The sequence below is a fragment of the Camelus ferus genome, chromosome 1, assembly GCF_009834535.1.
Source record: "Camelus ferus isolate YT-003-E chromosome 1, BCGSAC_Cfer_1.0, whole genome shotgun sequence".
In the NCBI taxonomy this organism is placed as follows: domain Eukaryota; kingdom Metazoa; phylum Chordata; class Mammalia; order Artiodactyla; family Camelidae; genus Camelus; species Camelus ferus.
The window spans coordinates 60,388,184-60,410,067 of record NC_045696.1 but is presented as its reverse complement, the minus strand read 5'-3'; the positions used below and the strand labels follow the sequence as shown (position 1 = coordinate 60,410,067).

The 21,884-nt window shown below is 44.0% G+C and overlaps 1 protein-coding gene across 13 annotated transcripts in view; it reads left to right on the top strand.

Annotated features, from left to right (window-relative positions):
- Positions 1-21,884, top strand: part of SLC12A8 (solute carrier family 12 member 8) — a 121,595-nt gene that overhangs the window by 1,509 nt on the left and 98,202 nt on the right. For 10 of the 13 annotated variants that reach the window (XR_004320250.1, XM_032480833.1, XM_032480850.1 and 7 more), the window contains exons 2-3: positions 82-177; positions 18,859-19,005. Coding sequence is in view for 12 of the 13 variants with exons in the window: in XM_032480833.1 (XP_032336724.1) it covers positions 82-177; positions 18,859-19,005 (243 nt within the window). In the remaining variant the exon portion in view is untranslated. The remainder of the gene's footprint in view (positions 1-81; positions 178-18,858; positions 19,006-21,884) is intronic. The other 3 variants (XM_032480844.1, XM_032480851.1, XM_032480852.1) reach the window with 1 other exon arrangement.

The window sequence follows — 21,884 nt, the reverse complement described above, 5'->3', positions numbered from 1 at the left end:
GTCTGATTTAGAGGAAGGATGGGCAATAAGGATAGAGGGAAGGAGGAGTCAGCCTGACCAAGGATGGTGTTTACCTTCCAGAGGGGTCTCCCCACCCAGACCACCAGGACCCCCATTTCTACCAGAACGGCCCAGATGTCTCAAGTGCAGGAACTCTTCCTCGAGGCAGCCCAGCAGGTAGGCCTGGGTGGTGTGGGGGGTCTGTGAGTATAGGGTCACCAGACAGGAAGCTGAATGGAAACATTACAGTGCACTTTAAAAGTAATGGTCTCAGAAGTTTATTTTGGTATTCCAGCTTAATTGAGAAAATATTGCAGTCAACTCTTAACCATCTGTGTGCAAAAACGTCTCTGGTATTTGTAGTGGATTTTGAATCCTGGACACTCCTCCCCCAACCCATGGAGGGTTTCCATGAACAGAGGACTCAGATAATATCAACTCTTTTTAATATTGAATCAAACCAATGTAAGAAGGTAAATTTATTTCTGAAAAACTCATGTATGCTGAAGCCAAATAGATTTCTGGATTCCCTGATGTCTGCAGGTTTTCGTTTTTCTTTTTCTTTATCCTCTCCCTGTTGATGATTAGTTATAGTAAATATTCAGTGTAGGTATGGAACTGAAGTGGCTGTCCCTAGAAACAGAGAGTTAAACCCTTAAAAGCAAACAAACCATACTTGGATGTTTATCAGGAAGCTACTTGCACCCAGGGTCTTGGCTGTATAATGATCGCTCAGCCTTGAAGTTTTCACTGTCCCTTGCATTTTTCTCATCTTTGTAGAGAGGGGCAGGAGGGTCCCCTGGCATTATAACAGGGGGAATGAGTCCCCCAAGAGGGGAGAGAATCAACTCATGGCCTTACACAATAGCAAGAGAGCAGGGTCCCAAACCTGGAGGTTTTGAGCCAAAGGACAGAGGCTGGTGAGGCAGATGGGGTTCAAGGTTGGGGTGGGGGAATCCAAACTGGCTAGTTACCGCCTCTTCATGTGCACAGGTACACATGAAAAACACAGCAGGTTGGCTGGCAGGTGGCCAGTGCTCAGCAAAAGGTATCGCTGTCGCTCCCCTTCACCCTGGCAGGCCCAGAGCTGTATCCTGCATCCTGTCCTGAGCTCCTTACACCCAGCCCTGGAAGTATTCAAGCTGCTTTAGGAATGGGTGCTCAGAGACTTGGAATAGCTCCTCAAAGATATTTCAGAACTCTTAGCCACAGCTGTTCGCTCCTAGGCAAAAAGGCACGTGGCCATGTTTTTAGTGTGATCGAGGAACCTTGGAAAGACCTTGATGTGTCAGAAGTCTTCCACTTTATTTAGCTTAACCAGTCTCTCTACATACTTGCCATGCATTTTCTTTGGATGCATACCTGAGTGTTTGTGCACCTAACAGACACTTGTGGACTACTTGCTAAAGAATGGGTGCTGTGTTAAGCATGAAACAAGATACCCAGATGGAAAACATGAGGCCCTTGTCTCCAGCGATTCCAAAAAGAGAGACAAGACAATTCTTGGTTCAACTCTGTGAGAGGGATCCATTAAGGCTCAGCTGGGATCCTCTCTCCTCTGTTTAAAACCTTCAGTGGCTCCCTGTGTCCACCCAGAGTTCAAACTCCTTAGCTTGGGTCCTGCACAGTCTGACCCAGGCTGAGTTTTGAGCCTGGTCCCCTGTATCTTCCTCTTTGTGCCCTACCTTCCGGCCAAAGGTCAGCATTCCCCAGGCTCTGTGCTCATATCTTTCCCCTTTGCTGGTCTTTGCTGAACTTCTCTCTCAGCTGCTTTGTCATTGGCATCTGAGGCAGGGCCTGGCATTTAAGCGGACAGTAAATGCTAGTTGACTAACCAAATGAACAAGAAGCAGATGACCACAGTGCAAGTTAAATTGCCCTGAGTGCCATAAGAGAGAGTTGATTTTTTAAATGGTGGATGTAAATGCCTCTATGTCACCTCCCTCTCCCTCAATCTCCGAACACTGAGGGATTAGACAGTGTCAAGGCCTTTGGTGTTCATTATCTAGCATCTTTGAAATCCATCCCTTTTTCTCTGTCTCCCTTGCACTGTCTTGTCCAAGGTGTCATTTCTTGATTGGATAATTCATATCTTCCTAACTGCTTTCTACTAAAGTGATCAGTTTTTTTTTTAATTGAGTTATAGTCAGTTTACAGTGTTGTGTCAATTTCCAGTGTAGAGGACAATTTTTCAGTTATACATGAACTTACATATATTCATTGTCACATTCTTTTTTACTGTGAGCTACCACAAGATCTTGTATGTATTTCCCTGGGCTATACATGCCTGTCAGTATTTACAAATTTTGAACTCCCAGTCTGTCCCTTCCCACCCCCCGCCCCCTTGGCAACCACAAGTTTGTATTCTATGTCTGTGAGTCTGTTTCTGTTTTGTATTTATGTTCTTTTGTCTTTTTCTTTCTTTCTTTTTTTTTTTTAGATTCCACACATGAGTAATCTCATGGTATTTTTCTTTCTCTTTCTGGCTTACTTCACTTAGAATGACATTCTCCAGGGACATCCATGTGGCTGCAAATGGCATTCTGTTGTCATTTTTATGGCTGAATAGTATTCCATTGTATAAATATACCACTTCTTCTTTATCCAGTCATCTATCAATGGACATATAGGCTGTTTCCATGCCTTTGCTATTGTAAATAGTGCTTCTATGAACATTAAGGTGCAGGTGTCTTTTTCAAGTAGGGTTCCTTCTGGATATATGCCCAGGAGCGAGATTCCTGGGTCATAAGATACGTCTATTCATAGTTTTTTGAAGAGTCTGTATACTGTTTTCCACAGTGACTGCACCAAACTGCATTCCCACCAGCAGTGTAGGAGGGTTCCCTTTTCTCCACAGTCTCCCTAGCATTTGTCATTTGTGGACTTTTGAATGATGGCCATTCTGACTGGTGTGAGGTGATACCTCACTGTAGTTTTGATTTGCATTTCTCTGATAATTAGTGATATTGAGCATTTTTTCATGTGCCTATTGATCATTTGTATTTATTCCTTGGAGAATTGCTTGTTTAGTTCTTTTGCCCATTTTTGGATTGGGTTGTTTGTTTTTTTCTTATTAAGTTCTATGAGCTGCTTATATATTCTGGAGATCAAGCCTTTTTCAGTTTCATCTTCTGCAAAAATTTTCTCCCATTCTGTAGGTTGTCATTTTATTTTGCTTATGGTTTCCTTTGCTGTGCAGAAGCTTGTAAGTTTAATTAGGTCACATTTGTTTATTCTTGCTTTTATTCCTATTGCTTGGATAGACTGCCCTAGGAGAACATTTTTGAAATGTATGTGAGATAATGTTTTGCCTATGTTTTCTTCTAGGAGGTTTATTGCATCTTGTCTTATGTTTAAGTCTTTGATCCATTTTGAGTTTATTTTTGTGTATGGTGTAAGGGAGTGTTCTAGCTTCACTGATTTCATGCTGCTGTCCAGTTTTCCCAGCACCATTTGCTGAGGAGACTGTCTTTATTCCATTGTGTGCTTTTGCCTCTTTTGTCAAAGATTAGTTGACCAAAAGTTTGTGGGTTCATTTCTGGGCTCTCTGTTCTGTTCCATTGGTCCCTTTGTCTGTTTTTGTACCAATACCATGCTGTCTTGATGACTGTATCTCTGTAGTATTGTCTGAAGTCTGGGAGGGTTATTCCTCTAGCCTCTTTCTTTTTCTTCAGTAATGCTTTGGCAATTCTGGGTATTTTGTGATCCCATATAAATTTTATTATGATTTGTTCTAGTTCTATGAAATAGGTCCTGGGTAATTTGATAGGGATTGTGTTAAATATGTAAAGTGCCTTGGGCAGTATGACCATTTTAACAATATTGATTCTTCCAATCCAGGAGCATGGGGTATCTTTCCATTTTTTTAAGTCTTCTTTATTTCCTTCGTCAGTGGTTTATAATTCTCTGTGTATAAGTCTTTCACCTCCTTGGTTAGATTTATTCCTAGGTATTTTATTATTTTGGGTGTTATTTTAAAGGGGATTGTTTCTTTACTTTCTTTTCCTGTTGATTCATTGTTAATGTAAAGAAATGCAACTTTTTTTTTGTATGTTAATCTTGTAACCTGCTACCTTGCTGAATTCTTCGATTATTTCTAGTAGTTTTTGTGTGGACCTTTTAGGGTTTTCTATATATAGTATCATGTCATCTGCATATAGTGACAATTTTACCTCTTCTTTTCCAATTTGGATCCCTTTTCTTTCTCTCTCTTGCTTGATTGCTGTGGCTAGGACTTCCAAGACTATTTTGAATAGGAGTGGTGATAGTGGGCATCCTTGTCTTGTCCCAGATTTTAGTGGGAAGCTTTTGAGTTTTTCACCGTTGAGTGCTATGCTAGCTGTAGGTTTGTCATATGTAGCTTTTATTATGTTGAGATATGTTCCCTCTATACCCACTTTGGTGAGAATTTTTATCATAAATGGGTGTTGAATTTTATCAAATGCTTTTTATGCATCTATTGAGATGATCATGTGGTTTTTGTCCTTTCTCTTGTGGATGTGATGTATTACATTGATTGATTTCTGTATGTTGAACCACCCTTGTGTCCCTGGGATGAACCCCACTTGATCATGATGAACTGTCTTTTTTATGTGCTGTTGGATTCTATTTGCTAATATTTTGGTAAGGATTTTTGCATCTATGTTCATCAGTGATATTGGTCTGTAATTCTCTTTTTTGGTAGTGTCTTTGCCTGGTTTTGGTCTCAGGGTGATGGTGGCTTCATAGAATGAGTTTGGGAGTATTCCCTCCTTTTCAATCTTCCGGAAGAGTTTGAAAAGGACTGGTGTGAGTTCTTCTTTGTATGTTTGGTAGAATTCCCTGGTGAAGCCGTCTGGTCCTGGACTTTTATTTGTAGGGAGGTTTTTTTTTTTTATTGCTAATTCGATTTCATTTCTAGTGATCGATTTGTTCAAGTGGTCAGTTTCTTCTTGATTCAGTCTTGGTGGACTGTATGTTTCCAGAAACTTGTCCATCTCCTCTTGGTTATCCATTTTGCTTCCATATGGTTTTTCATAATATTCTCATATGAGATTCTATATTTCTATGTTATTTGTTGTAATTTCTCCATTTTCCTTTCTTATTTTGTTTATTTGTGCTCTCTCTTTTCTTCTTTGTGAGTTTGGCCAGTGGTTTGTCGATTTTATTTACTCTTTCAAAAAACGAGCTTTTGATTTGATTTATTTTTTATTTTTTAAATCTCTATTGTATTTATTTCCTCCCTGATTTTTATTATTTCCTTCCTTCTGCTAAGAGTGATCTGTTTTTAAAGCGTAAATCTGTGCATTGACTCCTTTGCTTAAAGCTTTTCAATGGTTTCTCACTGCCTTCAGAAGTCAGTTCAAACTTACCTTGGCAGCCTCCATGATCTGACTGGCTTTCCCCGCTCCCACATCTCTGTCACTGCGTTTACTGTGTGGCCTTGAAGTGAGCTGTTTCTTTCCTGTCTTCCTTAGGCCTGTGAACCGCTCAAGTTCAGGGGCATGTCTTATCATTTCTGTGTTCTCAATACCTGCCATTAGTGCTCAGCATATGGAAGATGCTCAGTCAGTGCTTGTTCTGCTAAACTGAACTCACCTGGCTAGGGACTGAGGGAGCTGCTATGTGCATTAGGTCTTTACCATCAGTGGTAAAGTCGGGAAGCACATCCCAGGCTGAAAGGGTAAGAAAATGATAATAACTAACAACTGGTGGGCATTTCTTATGTGCTGAACATTTAACATGCATTGTCCTAATCTTCATAACATTCTGAAGTAGATTTGATTATTTTGGTTGACAGGTGAAAGACGGAGGCACTTTGAACCAAGACATAGTTGTTGCCTTTAATCCTTTCTGCTCTGTGCCTCTGGCCTGAGCAAAGCCTGTGTGGGACCAGGTTGCAGCCTGGATGGCTGACATGACTGAAGTGGCTGGTCCTCCAGAAGTTTCCCATAAACCTTTTTCTCCCTTCACTCCAGTTTTGGGAGTCAGGACTTCTGCTAAGAGCTTTGGAGCCTGAAGAACACTGTCCAAGAAGGCAGTGCCCAGCGGGAAGACAGGCTGGGTGTTACCCTAAACCCTTCAGTTCAGATCTGTTCTTCTCTTGGCTACTGTGATTGGAAAGTGGTTCTCAGGAGATCTGGCAGGAGGAGGGATGCTTGTGAGTTAGGTGGAATGGTGAATGAATGGATGCTTGGTTTGGCTTTACTGTCTCAGGACCCAGTGGGGTAGCTGTGTGTGTGTTGGTCAGTAATAAGGGGGCCAGCTGAGAAGAGGCTGTAGATCTGAGGGTTAATGGTGCTGCCAGGGTTCAAGTAGTGGCTCTGTCCCTTTGTGACTTGGGGCAAGTTACTTAACCTGGCTAAGCCTTTGTATCCTCACCTGTAAAGGGGATACAGTAATAGAACCCACCCTAGAGAATTATGAAGGTTGACAGAGATGATTCATGTAAACATTCAGTACAGTGCTTGGTTCATAGTAAGCATTCTGTACATGTTGGCTAATAATAAAGCTAAGGTGCAGAGTATGTATTTGGTCCATGAGGTAGGGATATGAATGATCAGAGGGTTCAGTTGGCAAATAGATGCTTGACTCAGCACAGCAAAGGCAGTTAGATGACCTAAGGCAGGTGTCCCAAATCCAGAATGATTCCATTGGTCAAATCCAGAGTGTGGACATTCTGTGGGGTGGGCAGTTCACTGAGGAAGATGGGGTGCTTTCTAGGCCTAGATGGGTCTGGAGTGGTTTGGGAGTGTGTGTGTGCATGTGCGTGTGCATGTGCATGTGCTTGTGCATGTATTTGAGGACCTACTGAACTTGTGGAGGTGTGAATCTTGTTTGATGATCCTCTGTTCCCAGGCGCGTCATTGATGTGAGGTGTAGTTTGGTGGTGGACTTGACCCTGGGAATCTGGGTTCCAAATTCTGACTGTGCCACTAGATGGGCTGAGCCCTTGGGCAAGTTACTCAAGGGCTTGTGGTCTGTTTCCACAACTGCTAGATGGAGTGAATGTACCTGATTTTCAGGGTTCTTATGCCATATGCAGAAGGATCTGGCCCAGTGCCTGTCACATGGTGAGCACTAAATACAGGGCGTGTTTGGTGATTGGATGAAGCGCATTTCACATTGAAACCCGGTCGAGGAGGCTATTTGTGAAACATGGAGCTGGAAAGCTAAGGAGCAGCTGGTGCCAGAGGGAGGCTAACAGCCTTGGAGTCCATGCTTGTGTCCACCAATCACGGGATAGAGAGGACTCTAACAGACACAGTGTGTCAGGAAGAGGAAGTGGCGGGAGAAAACGAGTCTCGGAGACAGGGAGAGATGGCAAGTGTGTGAGGGCTGAAGTCCAGCGGGGTCCAGTGCTCTCAGCAAGGGGCATATGCAGCTCAGCTTACCTGCTGTTTACCAAGTGCTCTTCTTGTCGGGATCTCCAGCTAGTGCTGGAGATACCAAAACAGAAATCTCTTAATTTCTGTGGAATAAGGGATAGCTGCAACTAATCTGATGAGCAGCCCTCCTTCTCCAAGAGTTGGATGCTCTCCAGAGAAACTTAAAGGGAAGCTGTGTCATGCCCTGGCCTGAGAACGGGTCACCAACAGCCACAGGTTAGCTTGTGCGAGGAACTTATATTCCTTCTTCTTCATCCAGCTGGAGGCTTGAGCTCCAGCAGGAGTGGGTCTGTGAGGACTCTTTCCTAGGAAGTCTGGGGGCTAAAGTCTGGCTGGTCTGAGCTAATCACTGAGAAAAAACCCCGCTGCAGAGCCAGGGAAGAGGTGCCCACCGGAGCCGCAGCATCCGGCCCACATGTGAGCCCCGGTGCGAGCCGCCTCTGATCCTGCACCACGACCCAGCACTGCCAGACTTCCTGCCCTCTTTCCCTTCTCTGTCCTCTCCTTTGCTCTCTCCCTGTCTCCTCCTCCATTCAGTATCTTACCTAGGTTCGCTTGGCATAGTAAGGGTAAGAAAGAGAGTCTGGTCGAGTTGTGGGGCACTGGTGAGCATGTGGTAGCACCAGCAAGAGAGACAGAAGGAAGCAAACGTGTTAAGAGACAGAGGGATCCTTAAAGATCTGGCCCTGTCCTCATGCTTAGCTTGTCAAAATAAACAAGCCCAGAGAGTTAGAATGACTTGCCCAAAGACAGATGCAAATGGTGTTTCCCAGCCAGGCAGGAACGAACCCATGAGCCCATGACCCCATAATATAGCTCTAGGTTGATTTAATGCATCCAATCTTTTGGTTATAATATAATTTTCAGCACTGGGGCCAGGCTTCATCGTGAAAGCTTTGCTCTTATTTTCTGTGTCCTCATTAGCCAGTGTACAATTACGAGCCAACTTGTTTTTTTGCTATGCATTTTTTTTCAGGCCTGTTTTAGCATCTTTTAAAAGGCAATATGTACAGTGAGCCTTGGCAGCCCCACGCTAGATAACAGCATATTGCTTTGTTAGAATATAGAGAAATGAATGCACCTGAGGAGAAAAGGAAAGAGAACCTAGGACAAGACCATCTTGTTAGCCCCTCTTAAGGATAAGGAAACTGGGGTCCAGAGGGGTGGGGTGGAAGAGACGGGCTCACATCTAGAGTTCCTGGAGCCATGTCTCCTATTTCCCTCCCAGTTTCTGTAGAGCAGAAAGCTTGTACAACTCTTAGGGCTTCTCTTTGGTAAAAAGGGTACAAATTACAAATACAAAATTAGTTGTAATCTTTGGGAGGGGCTCAATGCAAGTGAAAGGTGTTCAGGCTTAAGAATTAGCTTCACTGTGAAACACCAGTGGTACCTGGATAGAACCACCTTCTGGAGGTGTCAGAAAAAAAGAGATTACGGTCCTGGAACCTGGGAGCCTTAGGGTACATTTCATCCATGGCCAGGTGTAGAAAAAATGCAGCTCTTGCCATTGTTTAATAGTTTGGGGTTTGCAAGGAGAATCCTAGGTGGCTATGCTGATGACTCTGAAGTACTATTCTTGTAATTTGAGTAAGGAGCCACTCTGGTCTGGCCTGATGGAACAATCTGGCTTCCCATAGGGGTGGATAACTGAGTTTCAGTTTGTTTTTTCATTCATTTTGTACTTTCTCTGACCAAAATATATCTCTTCAGGATAATAGTTTAAACACCAGATAGATCTATAATCATAGAACAATATCAAATAATTGTAGGAAAATTTAAAGAAATACGCATACCTGAGTATAATTCAGTATTTTTTTGCTCTTTAATTGTGATCAAGTATAATGTAATCTGATTAAAAAATTTTTTTTTCTTTCCTTCTGAGTTAAGTACTGTAATCAAAAGACTGTGTTACATCAGAAATTGGCACAACATTGTAAACTGACTATACTGCAATAAAAAATACATATATACAGAAAAAAACAAGGCTGGCGGTGGAGGTAGTGAGGGTGGTGTGCTTCAGAACAGCTTGGCATGAGCGGTCTTCAGAGTCAGTACCAGTTCTGGCTTGGGTACCTATCTAGTAGGACATTGTTGTCATTACTCTGCCTCAGGAGGAAAGTACCTTTCATTTGTTTTTGTTTTGGTGTGTGAGTGTTTTTTTCTTTACATGAACGGTTATAAAGAAAGAGAAAATATCGTGGAGTTAAAAACCACTGATCTGTGTAAAAAATTCTGTGACATTCTTTTTCCAATCTGCAGATAGCTTGTAAGTCACACCCACAGTCCCTGTCAGCAGTTACAGGACTCAGGTGCTTACTGATGAACTTGAGCCATGGTGGCCTTGCAGCCCTCACTTCACCAAAACTAGGTATGTCTGATCCAGGTGATAAATTTGCTCTATTGCAAATCCCAGTGTTTGCAAAACTTAAAAAAGAAAGCTGTAACTCATTTTTAGTAACTTTCCTTTTTTATATTAGGCAATTATCAGCAAAGAACAACACATAGCAAAAGCAAATTCTAATTAAAAAAACACACAAATTTTATGGACATTAATTTTACCAAAGGTTTCTTCACTATTTTTAAGTAGACTGTATATCCAATACATTTTAAAACATGTGATTCAAATCACAGGCATTGTTTGGTGAATTCATCCACTGCATAAAATGAAGTTGAGTTATAAATTAAGGACTAACTCGAAGTCAGCATTTTATTTTTCAAATATTTCTAATTATGTAATAAATTTTTCTTTAAACAAAAAAATAAGTTAGTATTTTTATCAGAGAATTACTACATGCATGCAGTGAAAAAAATTTTTTTAAACAGTAGAAAACGATATAAAATTAAAAGCCTTCTTCCTCTCTTCCTTTGCCGCCATTCCCCAGCGACAGTTGCTAATGGTTTCTGGTTTTCATTTTCCCAAGTGATTATCAGTGTAACTTTAAATAATTTATTTATACCTCTATTTCTTGACTAAGTTCTCAATTTATTATCAGTTTACTTATTGCTTCCTGATGTGAAGAAAGAGGGCATTGGCGCATTTACTGTTTCTTCCATTTCTCATTTCATTTCTAATTTCTTGTTAGTTGGGTTATTTTTCCATTGTCAAGGTTTATAAAATTTATTTTTCTGTAATTGTAATGAACATTTCCGTATTTATTATAGTTGGTTAATAAAAATTTTGAATCTATAAATAGCATTTATAGGAGTAAGATGCATATATGTGTGTTTAACTGAGGCTCATTGAGAAGAAAATACAATTATAAGTTATTAAAACTTTGTGGCTTCAAGTTTCCTTTAATTCTTTCGGTTCATACACAGCTACTGTTGTTTCTTATATTCCATGTCACTTTTTGGGGGGGGGGTACGATTCTCTTATCTTTTGAGTCGCAAGAATTTTTTTCATATATGGATTACTCTTCCCTTGTCTAACTATAGAAGGAGGGGAGGCCAGATTGTTTTCATATACTTCAGAAACAACATTTTACAACAGATTGGATGCAGAAGTAGATATGAGAATCCAGCTGTCTTCTATCAGGCCAGACATTAAAATGATTTGCAAATTGTATAACAAGGCTCTCTTTTCACTAAACGTTTTTGTTTGGGAAAGTAGCTATTTTTCATGCACACATGTTACTTATTTTAACAGATAATGGGCTTATTATTATGTTTGATTAATAAATATTTTTAAATATTTCCCTTTAAATTTCTAGTATGGTAAGTATTGATAGTTACAACACACATAAACAGAAGTTCTTTGGGGTCCTCAATAATTTTTAAGGATGTAAATGGGTCTGGAGTTCAAAAAGTTTGAGAATGGCTGCTCTAGGGATTAAATATACATTAAAAATTTTCACAGTTGATTTAGAGTTAATACTGTACCACTTTAATGTAAAATGTAGGAACCTGGCAATCATATAGGGCCATTTACTGGCTCTGCCCTCCAGTCTTTTATGCTATAAATGCCATGTGTCTTACTTCCATCTCCATAAAGCCTCCAGGATAAGGTTATGCCCAGTGAGTGCCCTGGCCCATGTCTGCTCCTAGCATTGGCTCACTCTGAACTTGGAACTTCTCAGGAGTCTTAGAAGACTTCTCTGCTCTTGGCTGCCCTGGGCTGCTCTGTCACTTTTTTTTTTTTTTTTTGCCCCTTCAAGTCCATCTGCAGGAATGTCTCCAAATGTCTGATCTTCTGGTAGCACTTGTTTTTTTCCTTTTCTAGTTAAAGTTATAGTTTCATACTTAAAAAATTACATCTTGCCTGTCCTTTTCATGGCCATTTGGAAGATAGGAAAGTGAATATTCTGTCTGCTACCTTAAAACAGGTGTCTAATGTCACTTTCTAAAGCACATTTTATTCATTCACTCATTCGTTCAACCAACACATTTAGTAAGTACCTGTTCCATATTGGGCACTAGGGATACAAGAGTGAGTGAGCTATTTTAAAAATATGTCTGGGCTATTTTTTTAATTGCTTTTATTGCAGTCATTATGTATTTATTTTTAAACTTTTGAAATTTTGATAGCATTTCACACTTAGAGAAAGTTGCAGTAGTACAAAGAACCCTCATATATTTGACTCAGATTTACCAGCTAACATTTTCTCCTTCTGCTTCATTATCTGTGCATGTGCTCTCTCCCTTTCTATTCCATAGATTTAATACGTATTATATTCTGTATACAGTTTCCCAAACCATTTGAAAGTAATTTGTAGACATCACGTCCCCTTACCCATAAATACTTCAGTGTCTGCTTCCTAAGAACAGGACTTTTATCTAGCCACAGCATATTTATCAAGAGCGACACATGGAACATTGATGAATCCTATTATCTCATCCAGGTTCACATTCCACATTTGCCAGTTATCCCGCTACTATCCTATAGCTTTCTCCCGCAGCCCAGGGTCCAGTCCAGCATCAATACAGTGCATTTAGTTGTCACGCCTCTTTAGTCTCATTTAATCTGGAACAGTTCCTTAGCCTTTCTTTGTCTTTCGTGACCTTGACATTTTTCGCAGAACACGGGCCAGTTATTTTGTAGAATGTCGCTCAGTTTGGAACATGATGCCTCGTGATTAGATTTGGGTTTTGCATTTTTGGCAGGAGCCCATAGGATGATAATTGTGTTTTTTCCCAGGCATTGTATCAGGAAGTACAGTTTTTTCACTCGTCCCATTATTAGTAATGTTAACTTTGGTTACTTACTTAAGGTGGTGCCCACTAGAGTAGTCCACTCTAAAGTTACTAATTTTCCCTTTGTAATTAATAAATAATTTGAGGGGGGTATTTTGAGACTAGGGAAATATCCTGTTCCTCATCTTTTACCCACTAGCTTTAGCATCCATTGATGACTCTTGGCAGAATCAGTTATTGCTGTGATGACTGCAAAACGGTGATCTTCTAACACCATTATTTCTTCTACGTACATTAGTTGGTCTTCTACTCTGAAGAAGGATTTCCCCTCTTTCCGCTTATTTTAATTTATTCGTTTACTTATATCTGTATGGGCTCAGATTCTTATTTTTTCCGTGAGTATTCTAATGCTATTATTATTGATTTTGATGCTCAAACTGTTCTAGAGTGGGCCTCTTCAAGCTGGCTCCTATGTCCTTATGACACACCCTCATCATTTGTAGGGGCACAGACTTACTTTTTGGCACATTCTAGGCTTATCTTGTACTTTCTCTGTCCCAGCCCTGAATCAGCCATTTCTCCAAAGAGCTCTGGCTCCTTAGAGTGAGAAATGGTATTTAGAGACCAAGATTTGGGTGTTAGGTATGTTCATTACTACCGGGGTGTCTTGGCTTATAGACCCTGTAAGTGGACAGAGAGAAGGAATATGTATATTTATATTTATCTAGCTCTATAACTTTATATATTAAATTCAAACTAATACCTCTAATGCAAATTTATCACTCCAGGGTTAGAAGAAAGAATTCTGTTCTTTCTTTTTTCCTTAGTTGTAACTCCCTTTTCCAACAGTGAGAAGCTTGACTCCCAATCAATATATTTATTTACTCAGTCCTACAGTTCACGGAAAGTAGATTCAGAAGTGGTAACTCCTACACCTGCAAAGCAAACTTTCTATCTAGAATATTTATTAGTTTGTAGTTTTTTATCTTTAGACTGAGAGCAATAGTCAAAGTACTATGTTCAAAAGTTACTCAGCTCAGCTTTTTTTCCACCTTCAGTGTGATTATGTTATTCATTAGAAATACAATTAGGTTAATTTGTTTCTCTTTGCATTTAATTTTTCTCTCTCATCTTGTTGACTGTATTTGATTTTGTTTAATTTTGAGCATGTAAAACATTAATGTGATTCCCAAAGTGAAAACTAGTCAGTACATAAGAGTTCTTAAATGGGTATAATACTGTCTGATCCACCGGAGCATCTGGAAGAATAAATCTTTTGAAGTTGATTTTTAGCTGGTTTGCCTGTTATTGGGGGAGGGCATTAGGGTCTGCGTTTCTCCTCCTGGCATTAAACTGAGGTAGAATTTTTAGTGGCAGCCTCAGTCCTGCAGGAAAGTCTCTGTCCTTTTGCCAAGGAGGCTGGGAAGGGCAGGGGAAGCTCTTGTTTAGGTGGCCACAGGCTACGGGAATTTGTGATCTGTGAGATGTGCCAGGTGTCCAGAGTGTTTTATCTTTGGGCTGTGTGTTCTGAGGGCAGAAGTGGCTGCTCTGGGGGAATGAGTATCTGTGTGATTCTGGGAGGTAGAACTCAAACAGGGACTCCCAGCAACATCACATTTTCATAGTGTCTGAGGGTCTTGCCACTCCTAGGCCTGTGTGGTTGTCAGACCAGGTTGTGCCTTGGGAGATTCCCAGCCTTGGATCAGGATTAGGACACATGAGATGGAAAAGCCACCAATCAAGTGTGTGGGAACTGCTGTGACGTAGACACTGGCTCTCGAACTCATTCTGTGCAGAAGCGATCCACACAGCTATGAAGATCTCACATTTCTAGGAATGGCTAAATCAATATTGACCAAGGGTGCTGCCCAGATTCGATTCCAGGGAAATCAGACTTTGCCCACTCCACACGGGTCCTCACCTCTTCTGCTGTAGTGCGGTTTCCATGACCAGCTTCAGCTGGGGTGGCCGAGCACTCATGGGGTGCCCACGCTCGGCCTCCTAGTACAATACAGAAGGGGCAGCCGGCCGCCTCGAGGCTGGGACTGGGCAGGGGCTGGGAGGCAGCTCTCGGGACCGAGCTGTAGAGCAAGGACTCACCTGGAATGTGAGGACGAGTTAGCCAGGCAAATAGAAAATGCACAGTCAATAAGACCTCTTTTCTTTCCTTTCCTCCCAATTTCCATGAAGAAATCCTCACCCACATTTAAAACTGCCCAATGTGCTCCATGCTTACAACAAGCTTTCAGGTTATCATCTCATCTAAACGGGGCATCCCCCCTGGAGGCAGGCCTGTAGCTGTCTGCGTCGGATGCAGGTGGCACTGGTGGCCCCCTGCTCAGCTCCAGCTTGTGGTGCCCGTTCAGAGCCAGAGGAGAGGATCGCAGCGCCTGCTCTGGCCCTGGGTCACAGCTGAGCAGCACCTGGGCTGTTCTCTGATGTGTGATTAATTAGCTTTCGGAAAGCAAGCCGCTGGCGCATGTGCGCATTCTCCAGGCACAGCCAGTCTCCGTCTGGGAGGAAGGGGCAGGCCGCGTCTTGCTTTGACCCACTCCTGACCCGACTGAGCAGAAGTGGAGTTTCTCACCCAGTGTCTTTTCCTCCAGCTGCCAGAAGAGAGAAAAGGCATTGTCTCACATTTCAGATGTGTTCACTAAGGGCTGGCGGGTGGCCTGCGGGAGGTGCCTGTTTGAGACAAAAGGCAGAGCTTTTTGTTTTGAGCTCCCGTGGCAGGGCTGTTCACTGTCTTACTCAGCTCAGCCTGCTGGACACAGGAAGCCAAGAGTTTCCCACTCTGGACTGTTTCAGGTGTGATCACCCTGCCTTTCTAGGAACCCTGCTCAAGCACGGAGAATGACTGCTGTCTCTGAACTAAAACACCCACAGGTGGCCATGGCGTGTCCAGTGTGGGGTGCAGCCCTGGGCTCTGAGGGACCCGAGCCTGGCTCCTTGTTCTGGGAGGTGGGGATTGAGCAGCACACAGGTGTCATTGCCTGGGGCCAGGCTCCAAGTCACTGTGCCCCAGAACCTGCCAAGTTGTTCCTGCCAAGCTGAGGTCCTCAGGAAAGAGAGGAACCTGCCCCTTGAGGATGTTTATGGTGCCCTGTCTGGGGGATTGACAGAGAGCAGAGCTGGGGAGTAGCCAGTTGTGATACTGTGATTTGTAATAAGTGTATATCTGGTTTTCATCCCGTTCCTGGCACAGAGCTCCTAAAACCCTTGGAATTTCCTAAGTGATAAGTGATAAGGTGTCTTGATATTCATAACAAATGCCTTTCAACCACAACTGGGTTTCTTATTAACTTTTGGAATCACCTAAGGATGGAGGCTGGTTGTAGGAGAACTAACCATGTGATAAGAGGGTTGGAATCTTTAAGGGAGGGGAGAGAGGCTGGAGGCTAAATCAGTCACCAGTGACCAGTGATTTAATTAATTGTGCCTATGAAGCATCCATAAAAACCCCAAAAAGGGGGTTTGAAGAGCGTCTGGGTTGGTGAACACATGGAGATGAAGGGAGAATGCCGGCTGGGAGACGGCATGGAAGTAAAATGTTCCTGAGTTCTGTGAGCCAGTTTGGCAAATTAATTGAACCCAAGGAGGGGGGGTCACTGGAACCTCCAATCAATAGACCGTGGGTCAGAAGCCAAAGTCTTGTGATTGGAGTCTGAGGGGCAGTTTGGTAGGACTGAGCCCTTGAGTGCAGGATCTGACACTGTCTCTGGGTAGATAGTGTCAGGGTTGAGTTGAATTGTAGGACACCCAGTTGGTGTCAGAGAATTGCTTGGTGTCAGGAAAACCGCCGCACACTGGAAGCGGTGTCAGAACTGCAGCAGCCATGGACCAAGTAGTCACTTGTGCAAGGCAGCTGGTTTGAGCTGTCTGGCCAGTACTCTGCTACAGGGTCACCACTGGCGCAGTGCAAAAGGCTGGGGGCTTCCTGTAAGTGGGGAGGCGGGAGGGTGTGGTGGACTAGGGAGAGGGGAGAAGGACAGGCCCCCAGGCTGGTGCTTCTGTGCTGATGCCCAGAGGCAGGCTGTCTGCAGGGAGCCAGGAATGATCCCTTGGGATCTCAGTGGCATCTGTTTGGCATTTTATTCCAGGGTTCCCTGTCTCGTCCTCTTCCCCTTGCTCGGTGCTTTTGTTCCTTCCTCCTTTTCTCTAACTGGCTTATGTCTGTCTCGCTAGAAACATCAAGGCCCCAACCTTGGGTCAAACTCAAGCTCTTCCTGCCAGTGTCAGATGAGCAGGCTCTGGGAAGCCTTAGCTGTGTTCTTTTGTCACTTAGTAAGGAAAGGGAGGCACACTCCTTTAAACATCCTGAAATAAGCTGTTATGACGCAGTCACCAAACCTGTTTCAAACCACTTATACCTTCATTCTCAGGGTAAAGTGTCTTCATCTATGGAGCATTTAAGGCTGATTTAGTCCAGTGAGGTCCAGGGAGTGAAAGGCTTTGCATGCACCATTAGGTAAATAAATAAATAAACAAAACAGCCTTTTCAGTGGAAATACAAAGGCTGGGATGAAAGAGGAGTTTTCAGGGTAAAGCAGACGCACTAACAACTACGTGAAGTCCAAGATGTTAGAAACTGAGCCTGAAAGATTGAAATTTAGAAGAGAAAAGGGCAACTAATCTGTGGTGCAGGTTTTACAGTCTGGATGGGGGAATTCAAACCCCAACCGTGGACCTAGGGCGAACGTGTCTCTCCTTCCGGGCTCTCTTTCCTCTGCGGTAAACAGGGCCCTTCTCCCTGCCTGCCTCCCCAGGGTGATGTGAGCATCAAAGGAGGGAACTGATGTGGAAGCTGAAAGCACTCTCTAAATTATTACTCGTTGCTGCTGATAGTTGCTATTGTTATGACTGTTTCTAATAAATAATGGGCCTGTAACAAGCCATGGTAGGAAGTGAGCACAGGCAGAGACAGGAAGTTGGGCCAGGTCCTGAGTTTTGAGATTAGGATCCTGGAAACAATCTTACATTCACCACAACGTCTCTCAGTACCGTTTGTTCAAGGACAAGCATAGGTTGGCAAAGACTTCACTCTGAGACATGATCACTGTTCTCACGTTTGTTGACTTTCAGGTTCCTCATTAGTGGTTTGTGAAAGACAGATGAACAGAAATATACTCAGATGAAAGGGGGTCCAGCTGGCATCAGGGATGGACAGGGGCTCCAAGGAATCCCCCAGCCCACCTGTCCCGCATGGCTTCATTAATGTCCCTGATGACTTCTTGAAGCTCTTTTTTTGTCTGTGGGTAGGTAATACAAGGGGAGAAGCTGGCATCCTCTCTTTTGGTTTTGACAGAGTATAGTTGGCCTCTGGCCTTGGTCCTAGATCATGGGCACATCCACTGTTCTCAGCTGTTGCAGAGCCCTGCCCCTGACTCTGGACTTAGATTTCCCCTGTCCCTTGACTTTTCTGCCTTCTCACTGAGGTTATAGATTACATCCACGCAGCAACTAGCCTTACTGCACACAGTGGGTCTTAGCTGGCTGCCACCCTCCCCGACCCCCAGGTGACAATCGTTAATCACTGCTGAGATGGTTTGAGGCCATTGGGAGACTTGAGTGATGTCTGAATTTTGATCAGTTACTAAACCTGTGCAGGAGCAGGTTCCAGATGGGTGGTACTTCTTTTAAGTTTAGTACTTTAGTATTTCCACAAGGTTAAGTCTTCTTAGTAAAGAGTTTCTGTATGAGTGTTCTGTAAGTGCCTTTATTATTTTGAATTGGAAGAATGAGGAAGGCATCTGTGTCATCACTTATTAGCCTTTAATTCTAGGCAACCGCCAGATGATGCATGGGGATACTGGGGTATGGATGTAAGGGTGCTAGGGGTCACCCTATCAGCCAGGGTTCCATGAGGAAAATGGAAACTGCCCTAGGTATTTTAAACAGAGGGAATTCAGTGCACAGAATTCCTTACAGAAGTGTTAGAAGGGCCAGGGGAGCAAACAGCTAAGTAAAGGAAGGTTTCCCAAAGATCAGTAACTGTTGGAAGCTGCTGTTCCCACCAGGACCAGAAGACTGAAAGGCAAGATGGCAGAGCGCATGGCCACGGAGCTGGAGCCCAGCATCTCACTCTCACCCACGATCCAGGGGCCGGACCTCAGTCATGTGGCCACGCCCACCTGTAAAGATGCTGGGAAATGTAGTCTCCAAGGGGCCAGGAGGAAAGGGACCGAGTGGGCCGAACAACTAGTCTGCGCTGCACACGGGCATGGGAATCAGTGTGTGCACAGGCCTGTGGGCACAGTGAGACGAGAGTGTTTTACAGCTGAGTTCTCCCAGCTCCCGGTGCCCCCTGTCACTGGCCCTTCCCATGGCTGCTGAGCTGACTTCCATGTGCCCTGTTTTCCAGGAGGCCCTGGCCCAGCCCCAGCCCTGGTGGAAGATCCAGCTGTTCATGTGGGAGCCAGTGCTGTTCGGGACCTGGGATGGTGTGTTCACGTCCTGCATGATCAACATTTTTGGGGTGGTTCTCTTCTTGAGGACAGGCTGGCTGGTGGTGAGTGATGGGCTGGTGGCCCTGGAGCCTCCTGGGGGCCTGTGATGGGGAAAGCTCTGTCACCCTTGGGCATTCCATGGTACAGTTGACGGATTCCTGAAGCACAAATGCTCCAGAAGCATGATGCATGACCAAGCATGTTGAGTAACTAGTGTTGCATTTTAAATGAGAATCCTGAGAACTGGGGTCTCAGACAGAGGCCTCACCATGGGTTTAACTACAGAAATATGAGCACAGAAGTCAGGGCACATTGTGGGAGGGACTAGAGGCAGGTCAGAGAGAGCAGATGGATGGCAAGTTTGCCCCCAGTGTAGGACCCTCTCCAGCTTCCCTGGGATCCTCCCACTCATCTGGTGCCCCCCAGAGAGGGAGAGGGAGGTGTAAAAACCTACAGTTCTCTTCTCAACTTTCCCCTTACTTCCACACCAAACACCTCACTTCTGACTCTTCTGGTCACCAGATGTGTGGTTTATCCTCACACCACAAAATTCTGTGATACCAGCTGAGTGTCCTACAATTTAACTCAGTTCTGACACCATGTAGCTGGAGATAGCATCAGATCCCACAGGTTAAAGGCTCAGTCCCATAAGGCTGCCCCCACTCATTTTGGATGCAAGTCACAAGTCCAGGTGGTCACCTGTGCTTCTGACAGATTGGCTGTGAATCAGGGGTTCCCATGTCCCCCTCCTTAGATTTGATTAATTTGCTAGAGCAGCTCACAGAACTTGGGGAAACACCTGCTTATATTTACTAGCTTATTAAAGCACATGATAAAAGGTATAGATGAACAGCCAGATGAAGAGTTATGTAGAGCAAAATCTGTGAGGGTCCCAAGAGCAGGAGCTTCTGTCCCTGTTGAGTTGGGGTGTATCACCCTCCTGGTACCTGGATATGTTCACTTACCTGGAAGCTTTCCAAACCCCATACTTTTTGGGAGTTTTATGGAGGCTTCATCACACGTGATCAATTATTAACTCCATTTCTAGTCCCTCTCCCCTCTCTAGAGAAGTGTGTGTGGTGGTGGTGGTGGTGGTTGTGGCGGCAGTGGCTGCGGTGTTGGTAGCGGCGGTGGTGAAAATTCCAAGCTTCTAATCATAGTTTGGTCTTTCTGGTGACCAGCTCCCATCCAGTTAGAACAAGAGATGCTCCTAGGGCTCTTATCACCTAGGAAATGACAAGGTTTCAGGAGCTCTGTGCCAGGAACCAGGTAAAGAGACCAATATACAGTGGACCCTTGAACAACATGGGTTTGAACTGTATGGTTTACTTAAACGTGGATTTTTAAAATAAATACTATAGTACTACATGGTCTGTGTTTGGCTGAATGCATGGATGCAGAACCGTGGAAGGGATGGCTGACTTCGAGACTTTAGCATCTGCAGAGTTTGGTATCCGTGGCCAGCCCTAGAATTAATCCCCTGTGGATACTGAGGGATGGCCGTATATATTTTCTATGATATCACAGAGATACAGAGAGGTGTGTGTATTTAAGAAATTGGCTCATGCAATTATGGGAGCTGGCAAGTAAAAAATCTGTAGGACAAGTGAGATGTAGGTAAGGATTGATGTTGCAGTCTTTTGAGTCCAAAACCTAGAAACTCAGAGAAAATTTCTGTGTTGCAGTCTGGAGGCCAGATTCCTTTTTAGGGAAACCTCAGTCTTTGCTCTTGCACGTTGCTCAGTCTTTGCAACTGATTGCATGAGAATCACCCACATTATGGAGGGTAATCTCCTTTACTTAAGGTCAACTGATTATACATATTAATCACATCCTGAAAATACACTTACAGCAACTTCCAGACTAGTGTTTGCCAAAACAACTAGTCACCACAATCTAGCCAAGTTGGCACATGAGATTAACCATCTCATGTGCAAGTTCCAGGGGATTAAACTTTCACTGTAGTGGGGTGTGTGGGGTTCTGAGCCCACTTAGGAGGCCCGAGCGAGGCCAGAGCTTCCTGAGCACTTGCCCTACTCCATACCCAGGCCCTCTGCTCAGGGTTCAGCCTTAGCCATAGCCAGGATGGGTCTGAAAGTTTTTTTTATTAATGCGTGGAAAGCTTAGAGCAGGGTTAGCAACTTCTCTGGTGTGAATGCTGAGAATTCTTGCCTCTCATACTCCTGCCAAGTTTGCAGGGGCCCCCACTTACAAAAACACAGAGCCTCTAGTCCAGACTCCTCATCCCGGCAGGCATCTCGGGCTTCTGGGATGGGCCTCTGATTTTTCCCCTTTCTGGGAGCCACCTCACTGCCCAGCATCTCTCCAGTCTGTGTCCGAGGAGGCCCAGCAGTCTGACCATTGTGGCAGAGGAACGCCCAGCAGTGACAGCCTGGGCCCTGGGCTCTGCCTTTTGCCGGGGGTGCTTTTGGAACAGTGGGTGGAGAGAAGAGGAAGCCCTCTCTATTTTGATTCTTAAATCTTAGCGCCTCCTCTTAACCCTCTCGCTGGGTGATTTTTTTTGAGAAATGGCCATCTAGAAGTGTCAGTCCCGTCCCCAAACTGAAGGTAGAAGTTGTGTTAGTTATTGCTGCATAACAAACTACCCAACACTTAGCAGCTTAAAGGAACAAATACAAATTACCTTGTAGTTACTGTGGTTTCAGGATCCAGGTGTAACTTAGCTGGGTGCCTCTGGCTCAGCGTTTCTTGTGGGGTTGCAGCCGAGCTGTTGGTCAGGGCTGCAGTCTCATCTGAAGGCTCTACTGGTAGAGGCTGTGTTTCCAAGATCACTTGTGAGGTTGTTGTCAGGCCTTGTCATGTGGGCCCCTTCACAGGGGTCGCCTCAGTACCTGCAGCTGGCTTCCCTCGGGGCCAGCAACCTACGAGAGAGTGAGGGAGCAAGTGAGATGAAAGCCACGGTCTTCTCATGTCCTCATCT